This window comes from Nansenia antarctica, assembly GCF_963989245.1.
Source record: "Nansenia antarctica genome assembly, chromosome: 3".
NCBI lineage: Eukaryota > Metazoa > Chordata > Actinopteri > Argentiniformes > Microstomatidae > Nansenia > Nansenia antarctica.
This window is the reverse complement of record NC_137688.1, coordinates 65,312,060-65,323,796: the sequence shown is the minus strand read 5'-3', so window position 1 is coordinate 65,323,796 and position 11,737 is coordinate 65,312,060. Positions and strand designations below refer to the sequence as shown.

The 11,737-nt window shown below is 44.3% G+C and overlaps 1 protein-coding gene across 1 annotated transcript; it reads right to left on the bottom strand.

Moving 5' to 3' along the window:
- Nucleotides 1-3,752: 3,752 nt before the first annotated feature.
- Nucleotides 3,753-10,913, bottom strand: fam89a (family with sequence similarity 89 member A). The gene is made up of 2 exons (XM_080525191.1): nucleotides 10,472-10,913; nucleotides 3,753-5,812 (listed from the first exon to the last, which is right to left on the bottom strand). Exons 1-2 carry the CDS (start codon nucleotides 10,718-10,720, stop codon nucleotides 5,528-5,530), a joined length of 534 nt encoding a protein of 177 aa, XP_080381317.1. The 5' UTR covers nucleotides 10,721-10,913; the 3' UTR covers nucleotides 3,753-5,527.
- Between the last annotated feature and the right edge of the window lie 824 nt (nucleotides 10,914-11,737).

The window sequence follows — 11,737 nt, the reverse complement described above, 5'->3', positions numbered from 1 at the left end:
AATTCAGATGAACCAGTAAACAACAACAGCAAAATGGATAAGACCATGGAGGTATTCCATCAATGTCGCTAAAGGAAAATCCAGGCTTGTTTTTGATAATTTTTTGAAATTTTTATCAAAATAAGCCTGGATTTTCCTTTAGCAACGTTGATGGAATACCCCCCAGATCTAATATGAAAAGCAATATGTTCATGGTTTGGTAATAGAAAGTAAACCTCAGCATAATTAAGCGATATCATACGAGGGAGAGGGAGTGTGTTATACTGAATATCAGCACGGCTGTGATTCGGTCGTAGGTACGAGGCCGCAGGCCGAGTACCGAAGACAATCACAGCCGTGCTGATATTCAGTATAACAGCATGACCTCGAGTGTGATATTGCTTTTATACAACAGTTCTACAGCGCAATTTATTAGTTAACAGTAATAAGCAACAACAGATTATGACTTGTTTGTTTATTTAATCATAAAAATAAACAAAAAATAAAATAGTTCCGCAACTAAACTTCAAATGGACTGTTGCCTAGTAACCTGAACACAAACATGTAGTCTAATTAACGGTCGTTTAGTAGAACATCTGTGCGGCGGAGTGATACATATACCGGTAGTTAAAGGTCCCAGTGCTGTCATACTGTATATCAGCACTCATGGAATGCCTCTTGTCCAATCAAATTACTTGGTCGGAACTAACTGTTGTATAAGTGTTATTAAACATGCAGCGGAGGACCAGATGTTTCCAGGAAATACTAAGTGGGTCAGTCAGATAATTTAAATAATCATTGAGAAATCCCACCAGAGAACTTTGCATGCATGTCAAAAGTAGAGAGAGGCAGAGAGAGAGACCGACCGAGAGAGAGAGAGAGAGGCAGAGAGACAGAGAGAGAGACAGAGAGGCAGAGAAGGAGAGAGAGAGAGAGAGAGAGACAGAGGGAGAGAGAGAGAGAGGGGCAGAGAGAGAGACAGAGGCAGAGAGAGAGAGAGAGAGACAGAGAGGCAGAGGGAGAGAGAGAGAGAGACAGAGGCAGAGAGAGAGAGGCAGAGAGAGAGGCAGAGAGAGACAGAGGGGCAGAGAGAGAGAGACAGAGAGAGAGAGGCAGAGCGAGAGAGAAAGGCAGAGAGAGAGGCAGAGAGAGAGAGGCAGAGAGAGAGAGGCAGAGGGAGAGAGGCAGAGAGAGAGAGACAGAGAGAGAGACAAAAGAAGACTCCAATCTGAGAAAGAATAACAGGGAAAAGTGTCAGGTCACTTTATTCAACCTTAATGGTAACCTGCGCTGACCTAGAAATATAACACAATAGAACCTAGTGTTACCTAGACTGAAGAACTGAAGAAGAATCAATGATGCTACTTTTCAGTGTCTAGACATAGAAAGAAGACACTTAAACCCCTTTCACAAATACGAGCCTTCCCAGTAGATTCCATGGAATTTCCCTGGTACGGGGTATGTGTGAACGCCACTGACCAGGGAAATCATCCTGGTCGGGACCATGTATGATTCCATGGAATTTACAGGGAAGGCTTAGGTGTGAACAGAAGCCTGAACATTCCCTGGTCCGGCACGCAAAGGGTTACGTATGTTTGACGCAAGACGTTTTCACATGGAACAAGTTAACCAATCACAGCGAGGAGTTTCTCACTTGGTACTTTTGGTTTGCTCCGCTGATGTTAGGGAGTTGGCTAGTTAACCCACATCACATCAGCCAAAGTAGTGATAAATATAAGGTGGATGCCACATCATCGCAAGGTTACTGGTTTGATTCCTGCCATCGACATATCCTGCATGTCATATCCCCTCTCTCCCTCACACATCCTTCCTGTCAATCTACTGTCTCTATCCCAACAAAGCAGAAATTATGCCCTAAAAACCTTTTTTTTAAATCTAGAATCTAAATCAGGGGAGGCTGGTGGATAACTCAAAGCAAAGACAACAAACCAAATCAAGAGTATCAAGCCACTTTATTAAACCCATAATTATAACTATCACATAAAAGAGATCTTAAAAACAATCTTCCAAAAACAGTAGTATGGTCATTCACTGGAAAACAACAAACAAACAAATAAACAAACAAACAAACATGACGATTGGACTGAAACAAAACAACAACGACAACCCTTGGAAACGTCCTCTGAGATATTTCCTCGCCTCGAGGAGAAAAATCTAAAACACATCAGGACATTTCCATTTTTCTCCACAGATTTCAGAGATGAAACTCATATATTACTCTCCCTCTGACCCTGTCTCTGACCGCAGGCTCACCCGACTGTACGGTTCTGTACCGACGGTCGACTGAAACCGCAGATCAGAGAAGCTAAACTACAACAAAAACATGTCGTACGCTTCTGTACTTTGAACACAAATGCTTGTTTATGAATTATGTCTCTAAAGCCCAATGCACACGGCCCCGATTTTGTCGCACCGCCGAATTCGATTCCATTGTTTTGAATGAGACAATGCACACGGCGTGCGATGCGATTTTATCGCACGACAACATTCGATTCTCCATTCACACCAATTGAAATAATTCAAAGAATTGAGAATCGAATGTTCGGCGGTGCGACAAAATCGGGGCCGTGTGCATTGGGCTTTACCTTGAGGCCTCGTAACGCCTCCTCTGTCACTCACTGTAGGGTCCAAATCAGCCAATCAGAGCCAAAGACGGCGGTGTCCGTGCTCCAATCAGAACAGCCACCAGCGGAGCTGATCTCCGCATCATATGGACGTGGTTCCTGAGGCGTTCCAACACCGATCTGAGATCTGATAATCTAGGCGGTTTGGAATGCCACCACTGTGGTATAAAGAAGTTTTCTCATTGAATGAAATCAAGACAAGGACAGCCCACCTGGATATCAGGTGTAACAGGACCCCCCCCCCCCACACACACACACTGGGTTAGTCCCAGACTGGGTGTTATACAGGGGAGGCTGGCGGAGGTCGAAATCGGAGGACGAAGGGACTCAGGAACGCACCATTTACTCCTTCCGTTCCATGCGTTACAATGAGCCCCGGCCTCCGATTTCTACCTCCGCCAGCCTCCCTGGGGGGCCATGCAGAACGGGAGCTTCTGCTTGCGAGGAAACCTTTCAGGGAACTGGCCATGTGACTGAGGAGGATGACTGTGACATGCTGAGGTCACCTGACGTCTGAAGACCTGATTGGTTGAAGTGCTGGGTGTTGAACGGTCAGAGACCTGAAGGCACGAAAAGGCACTAATAAGACTGACGGACTGGCGCAGAGAACCGCCGCGACCGGTCTGATGCAGAACGACAATAGTCAGGACTCCTGTAGCTACAGAACGACAATAGTCAGGACTCCTGGAGTTACAGAACGATAATAGTCATGACTCCTGGAGTTACAGAACGATAATAGTCATGACTCCTGGAGTTATAGAACGATAATAGTCATGACTCCTGTAGCTACAGAACGATAATAGTCAGGACTCCTGGAGTTACAGAACGATAATAGTCATGACTCCTGTAGTTAAAGAACGATAATAGTCATGACTCCTGTAGCTACAGAACGATAATAGTCATGACTCCTGTAGCTACAGAACGATAATAGTCATGACTCTTGTAGCTACAGAACGCTAAGTCAGGACGACGATGTGTAATACTGAATGTCAACCGGGGACATCCGTCCATCCACCCATCCTTCCATCCACCCATCCTTCCATCCACCCATCCTTCCACCCATCCATCCATCCACCCACCCAACCATCCATCCATCCATCCATCCATCCATCCATCCACCCATCCATCCATCCATCCGTCCGTCCGTCCGTCCGTCCGACCGTCCACATAACTGTGAAGCTGGAGGTGGCACCCCGTTCACACAGAGAAGGTCCCTTGGACATGTTCTTACATCACTCTGCATCAGACGATCTGTGATTCTCATATTGTTCTTTAGCATTTCAGAACGGTCAAGGAAATATAAACCTCAACTACAGATCACTCGGTCAGGTAGGTTTAGCCCACGAGTTCAGAAACATTCTTCGATATCATAAACGTGAATCTAACATCTAATTGTTGGAAAGAAGCAGACTAGACGCTTCTAGCATATTGAATTGCACAGTATAAGAATTCCTAAAAAAGAAAAAACTCCAAACTTTTAGCAAATATGTGTCGGTTAATATTCTTTGGTAGTTTGCTTGCCACAAATGCCTGAATTGTGGACTGGTTTACACACACACACACACACATACACACAGACAATATGTCAGATGATACACAATATACACAAGCAAAACTTCACACTTCAACAACGCATATGACTATGTAGCGTCTGTAAGCAGTCTTAGCTTGTCTAAACGTGGCGAGTCAGAGAGTGCTGAGATGACGAGGATGTAGCGATGGAGGAAGACTGCGGCTCACCACTGCCATGCACACTGTGTCACATGTCCAAGTTGGTTTAACTTGCGAATCAAATCATAAAGGGTACCCTGTACTGAGCTGTTAGAGCTGGGATTATAAGGACCGCAGGCAGGCCTCTTAGTTCAACAACAGACGTGGTCGCGTTCTCGCCGGAGAAACGTGTGGAAGGCTGTCGTGTGATATCGTATAAGAGAGCACCAGTCAGTCTGTCTGCGGGTCTACAGGCCTAGGCAAGGCTTTCGGAGAAGTACGTACACACTGTACTTACAGCTGGTTTAAAAACCCATTCCAGATTGTACAAGCGTTTCCAGCATTTTTTTTTACATTTCACATTTTGATACATCCTCAAGCTTGAAGCGACATAATAAACCACACGTCAGTCACCAGCCACTGCCTCCTTCCATCCCAGGTGATCAGCCCTTCTGGAAGAGGGTGAAGGTGTGGCCCCTAGTTGCTGATCTTGGAATAGTTTTTCCCTTTCTCCCCGTTGATGGTTAAAGGTAGTATTAGGGTCGGGTAAACTGGTCCCAGACCTGCTCTTAGGGGGCGACGTCGCAGTGTAACTGATCGTAGCCGGAGGAATCCCATCAATGTTGTTCAACAAGACGTTGTCCAGTTCTCTCTGCGTTCAACCCTGCACACACTCACACCGCGATGATGTCACACCGGGATGATGTCACACCGGGATGATGTCACACCGGGAGGATGTCACACCGGGAGGATGTCACACCACGCCGATGTCACAATGCTCGAAAGTTCTGACGCACACATCGTAGAAAACTCCACACGTCCGCCGTAGAAAAAGTAAACGAGAAAAAACTAACCAAAAAACATCTTATCTTTTTTTTTTTTTTTCATAACACAATACCGGTAAATAAAAATCAACCTTTGTTTATATCTTTATATGAAAAGGTCTGCTGAAAAAAGAGGGGACTATGTATACGTCTATATATGCTGGCGAAAACCCCGACGCGCGGGTGGCACTGTAGCTCTTTACAAAAAGCGTAACGCCCTCGAAAAAACGGAGTCATTCGATTCGTGGCTCGAATATCCGGACCTGCCCGGCCAGCTCTCCTGACTCCCCCTCATATGGTGGCCTCTCTCCCGGTCTCAGAGCCCACACAGGGCAGGCAGGCAGGCAGGCTGGCTGGACACCCCTCCTCTCAGATGGTGATGTGGAAGGAGTCCTGTAGCCAGCTGTCCTTGCTGCTGCTGCTGCTGGTGCCGTTCTTGGAGGGAGGGGCGGCCTCCGCGGCCCCGGGGGGGTCCGTGGGGGTGGGGGGGGCCTCCTGGTAGTACTCCTCGTCCTCATCGAAGTAGCCGTTCTCCAGGCCGTCTGCGCTGGCCCCGGCGCTCAGGTCCTGGCAGCTGCCCTTGTACTCCTGGATGGACTCGTGCAGCGACCACAGCTGACACAGCAGAGACATGTCCTGCTGACGCAAGCCCACCTGGAAACAAACAACGTCACAGCCAGGTCAGAATCTACCTCAATAACAACGTCACAGCCGGTTCAGAATCTACCTCAATAACAACGTCACAGCCAGGTCAGAATCTACCTCAATAACAACGTCACAGCCGGTTCAGAATCTACCTCAATAACAACGTCACAGCCGGGTCAGAATCTACCTCAATACCTATGTTATCACAAGGTCAGAATCTACCTCAATAACAACGTCACAGCCGGGTCAGAATCTACCTCAATACCTATGTTATCACAAGGTCAGAATCTACCTCAATAACAACGTCACAGCCAGGTCAGAATCTACCTCAATGACTATGTTATCACAAGGTCAGAATCTACCTCAATAACTATGTTATCACAAGGTCAGAATCTACCTCAATAACAACGTCACAGCCAGAGGGCCGTTCCACTAAGCGAGATTAACTCTGATGCAAGCGATTAACTCGGATCCAGGTTTAAATAAGCTTGCGGTCGGTTCCATCAATGTGGCTCAAATAATTTGCTGCTTGGTTGCTATGCAACATATCCTTCTGAGTCAGATATAATTAGCCTGGTCCCGAGCAGACTTACAGGCTGGCTAAAGTAATGCGTGCGTCAAAAAAGGCTCACAGGCGGAAACTACATCCCGAACGACAGTTCGTCAAGTGTCTTTTAGGAAATATTAGTTCCCACTTCACACGAGATAGATAGATAGATAGTTTGACTGTGTGATAGATAGATCATTTGATATTTTGAAAGTGTGATAGATCGATAGATAAATAAATTAAAAAGTGTAAACACATTTTTTAAATAAATAGGTATGTCTATCAACTTGTATTGCTTTTGTCACAGCGGTCTGGCTGGCACAGTGGTTAAGGCAACCAGCTAGAGTTCCGAAGGTTGCGGGTTCGAGACTTGATTTAAGTTTTTTGTTTTTTTTTACATTTAACCGAAGCCTTCATGCAAATCGATTTACAACATGTATGTATATATATATATATATATATATCTGTCTAAGTGAATCATCTATCCATCAGTAATCGTAAGAAAAAATAATCTATGCCAAATCCAGGGTCTAGTTTAAGAACATAATTTACTCAGAAAGGCTTCAAACACCATTGTAATCGTGTCAGTTCTTGTAAATTAGCCTGCACCATCATTTTATAGCCTATATACGGTACTTACTATTACTATATTTTAGATGAGATTTTAGATTAGATTCAGACAACAAAATGCAATAAAAAAGTGTGTCTGAAGAGGGATTCGAACCACCGTCTTAAAAAGACATTTAATCGGTCAGCAATTTCTTGCCAAACCATTTCCCTCGCCTTGTTAATTGCGGCAGTATTGCACTATTTTATATCTTATTTTTCCGTCTTCATAAAGATCAATAATTCGGAATGCTGCGCAAATGTAGGACCCCTGCAGAGTGGAGTATCTTCATTTCGACAGATCGACTCTTCGGGGCTCTTTATGTCGGCGTGCACGCGCCCATATCGAGGATTTGTAAGCCGGTGTTCTGTGAACACTGATGACACAAGCCTGATCCTCGTTCGAGGAATCACCTGAGGCTTGAATTCCAATCCCGAGTTGCCTGATCGCCTGATTTATTTCAATCGCCAATATACTAATCCACTTTAGTGGAACGGCCCCCTGGTCAGAATCTACCTCAATAACAACGTCACAGCCAGGTCAGAATCTACCTCAATGACTATGTTATCACAAGGTCAGAATCTACCTCAATAACTATGTTATCACAAGGTCAGAATCTACCTCAATAACAACGTCACAGCCAGGTCAGAATCTACCTCAATAACTATGTTACAGCCAGGTCAGAATCTACCTCAATAACAAAGTCGCAGCCAGGTCAGAATCTACCTCAATAACTATGTTACAGCCAGGTCAGAATCTACCTCAATAACTATGTTACAGCCAGGTCAGAATCTACCTCAATAACTATGTTATCACAAGGTCAGAATCTACCTCAATAACTATGTTACAACCAGGTCAGAATCTACCTCAATAACAACATTACAGCCAGGTCAGAATCTACCTCAATAACTATGTTACAGCCAGGTCAGAATCTACCTCAACAACGTCACAGCCAGGTCAGAATCTACCTCAATAACTATGTTACCACAAGGTCAGAATCTACCTCAATAACTATGTTACAGCCAGGTCAGAATCTACCTCAATAACTATGTTACCACAAGGTCAGAATCTACCTCAATAACAACGTTACAGCCAGGTCAGAATCTACCTCAATAACAACATTACAGCCAGGTCAGAATCTACCTCAATAACTATGTTACAGCCAGGTCAGAATCTACCTCAATAACTATGTTACAGCCAGGTCAGAATCTACCTCAATAACTATGTTACAGCCAGGTCAGAATCTACCTCAATAACTATGTTACAGCCAGGTCAGAATCTACCTCAATAACAACATTACAGCCAGGTCAGAATCTACCTCAATAACTATGTTACAGCCAGGTCAGAATCTACCTCAATAACTATGTTACAGCCAGGTCAGAATCTACCTCAATAACTATGTTACAGCCAGGTCAGAATCTACCTCAATAACAACATTACAGCCAGGTCAGAATCTACCTCAATAACTATGTCACTGTAAAAAATCTCAGCTCCATAAACATGGAGTTGGAGAAACACAGAGTTTCTGTCAAAATCTCCTTAAAACAACATTATTACTGAGTCACTGTCAACATCTCCATACATAACAATGTCACTGCCAAGATCTCCCTGCATCAACATCACTGGTGTGTCTGTGTCCCTCCACCTCTGCTCAGGGGACAGGGAGCAGGGGGGATATGCCTGCATGTGTTCAACAAGGTTTTTGTTTTGGAGCCAAAAATAATATAAGAATATGTTCTCATCAGAGTATCTGGTGAGACACATCCAGAAAACAGATTTGGGTTAAAAAAATAATTTAAAAAATTTGAATGTCGGATGTAATGTTTGGCATGGCTACTACATATCAAATAACCTTCTGTGTGACAATCTGTCAGTTGATTAATACTAACTAACTAACTAGGTAACTAACTAACTAACTAACTAGATTAACTAGTTAGCTAACATGCATCATTGACTAAAGGCTGGGTCATTTTTTAATACGGTGCCATTTGGACTTCATAACTTGTAAAAAATAAATTGTTGATTTATCTATATTTTAATGTTCTATTATATAAAGGACATATCTAGCTTGCTGAAAAACATAGTGGCCGAGGTCAGGCACCTAAATTGTATTTTATTTAGAATACCCTCTGTAGTTGAATAGGGCGAGTGTCTCCAGAATAGAGTGGACACATAACAGGGTGGACACTAACAGGGTGGACATTTTGAGTTAAAGTTAGCCTTTAGCCTGCCTGTGTTAGCATAATGCCTAGAATGACCATGAATACTTGATGAGGAATCTAATTTGCACTAAATACTTTTTTTGAAATTATTCAATTTGATAGATCTCCTCAATATTTAGGCATAACAGGGTGGACACGTTATGGTCAAGCACATTAAACTCACTGGATAAAAACATACAAATCAGATGGTAAAAGAGGTAGAAAATCACACAGCTTACAACATTTGAAATCCCCTCCACTGATGTGATGTCACCTCACCTCATGAGAGTGATGTGATTGAGAAATATGGTTTTCTTTTAAAAGGGACATTAACACAGCACAACCTTAATTTTTTGTACAACATTTAAAAAATCTATACAACATACAACATTTTAAAATGGATAAAAACTATATTTGATTTCAATAGATATTGATCAGGAAAATGAAATAATAATAACATATTTGGAAATGTATATGTTTTTAATAGTTATTTTTGGGATTGAAGTTGAATGAACAACACTGGGGACATCCCAAATCCCATGCAAAATCCCATTTACATCTTTAACCAAAGCTTTTTAAAATGTAGAAAACAACAACTTAGAAGCTCATATCATTGTATTCATAATAAATAACAATTGACTATACATGAACAACCTAATGGAATTAGTATTTGTCCAAATTTAGACAAAATACAACATGATTTGTACTGGGGACGGAAAAGGCACCGTATAAAAAAAATGACCCGGCTACGATCGTTCAGTTATGCTGCAAATCTGGTTACAAAGACATCGCCTCCTGCTCCTGTAACGTTTCTGCTGAAGTGGTTTACGGTCAGTCAGCGGCAGTGAACCATGAACTGATCTGTTCACCAGACACGACCAATACAGTATTGATCAGTATTATACTGATCACCAGACAGGATCAACCCGTAAAACTGATCAATACAAACGATCGATCGTTAACTGATCATCAGACAGGATCAAACAGGCTCAAACAATCTCTGGAAGTCAGAACAGCTGTTGATCCTCCGGGTCCCCCCCCCCCACCCCCTCTTCCCCAAACAGGAAAACAACAATCGTCCTGTCCTGTTTAAACTACACACTCTCCTCTCCCCTCCCCTCCTGTATTCTTCTTCAAATATGTTCAAGTCAAGACTAAAAACCTCATCTTTTTAATATCGCCTTTAAATTACTACATGATTAAATTATGATGATATAATGATTAAAGCACTCTGAGCTGAAACGTTTGCAGGAAAAGCGCTATACAAATAAAGGTTATTATTATAATATTATGATGATGATTATGATTATTACCATCTCTTTCCGGAGGAGCGCCAGCGCCGCATCCAGGTTCTGGGGTCTGCTGGCCAGGTGGTCGTGGTGGCTCCTGCCCCGGCTCAGGTCGTCCTGGATCATGGTCTTCTTGTTGTACATCCTCTCCATGTCCCTCCAGGACCCGCCGCTGGAGTTCAGCAGGCCGCTCAGGCTCTTCGGCAGCGGGGGGAGACCCTCGATACAGGCCAGCGTCCCGCCCGCCGTCCCCGACGCAGATTTACCGTTCATAACGATTTACCGGATGATCAATAAATACCAATAAACCACCCCTGTTCACCCGGACACACACTCAACCCTTTAGACGGCGTAGGAGACGTTTTTGTTGTCCTCGTTAGGAATCACCTGGTTCGGGAAAGGAAAGGAGAGCGACCACCGTCCGTCCTCCTGTGTGCTGTAACAGCCTGGTCCTCCTGCGGGGATCTGCGCTTCTCTCTCCGGGAGGGACCGGGACGTGACGAGGACTTCCTGTCTCTTTAACCGGGGCCGGAGGGGGGCGTATCCCGCGGTGACGAGGCGAGGAAAGGGTGGGTGGATCTGGATCATTGGGTGCGTTCCTACATGTTCTCCGAGAGCGCCAGAGCGCACACTGGGTTCGACGGACGTAAAGAGACCAAGTCATTTGATTGGGCAAGAGGCATTTCCATGAGTGCTGATCAGATTTCCAGAGCGAATCTACGAACGCAACCGTACACATTATTCATACCGTCAGAGATGTTTGTGTGTCAGAGAAACACCGAACTCATTTCTTATACATGCACTTTCCTGAGCAGCAGCAAATTAGGTTATATTTCAGTTCTAGGAATATATAATGAGACCATATGACACATATAATAACATCATTGGAAATGCTATCAGGGAATAGCTTATTCCCATTGAAGGTCATGTCCTGTGTTGTTGATGCTCTTGATGTTTAAGTTAAAACAACAGAATGTGGCATGGTGGTGTCTGTGTGTGTGTGTGTGTGTGTGTGTGTGTGTGTGTGTGTGTGTGTGTGTTTGCAGGAACACAACAGCCAGCAGCAGCATAGCCCAAGGCGTGACCAGGGGTGAGGTCATGGTAAGTGTGTGTGTGTCTATAGAACAAAGGTGTCAGTATGAAGGACAGATGGTGGAGCTCCCCAGCCACCCCCCAACCGGAGTCCTGTCTCGGTGACCCCCCCTGCCCCCAACCCCGACCACCCCCCCCCCCCCTGGGTTTCAGTGACAACACCCCCCTAACAAAGGGACAAAGCACCCCCCCCCCCCC

Coding starts and splice junctions, on each gene's coding strand:
- fam89a (XM_080525191.1), bottom strand. CDS start 10,720: ATGAACGGTAAATCTGCGTCGGGGACGGCGGGCGGGACGCTGGCCTGT. Junction 5,813..10,471: donor CGCTCCTCCGGAAAGAGATG/GTAATAATCATA, acceptor GTTTGTTTCCAG/GTGGGCTTGCGTCAGCAGGA.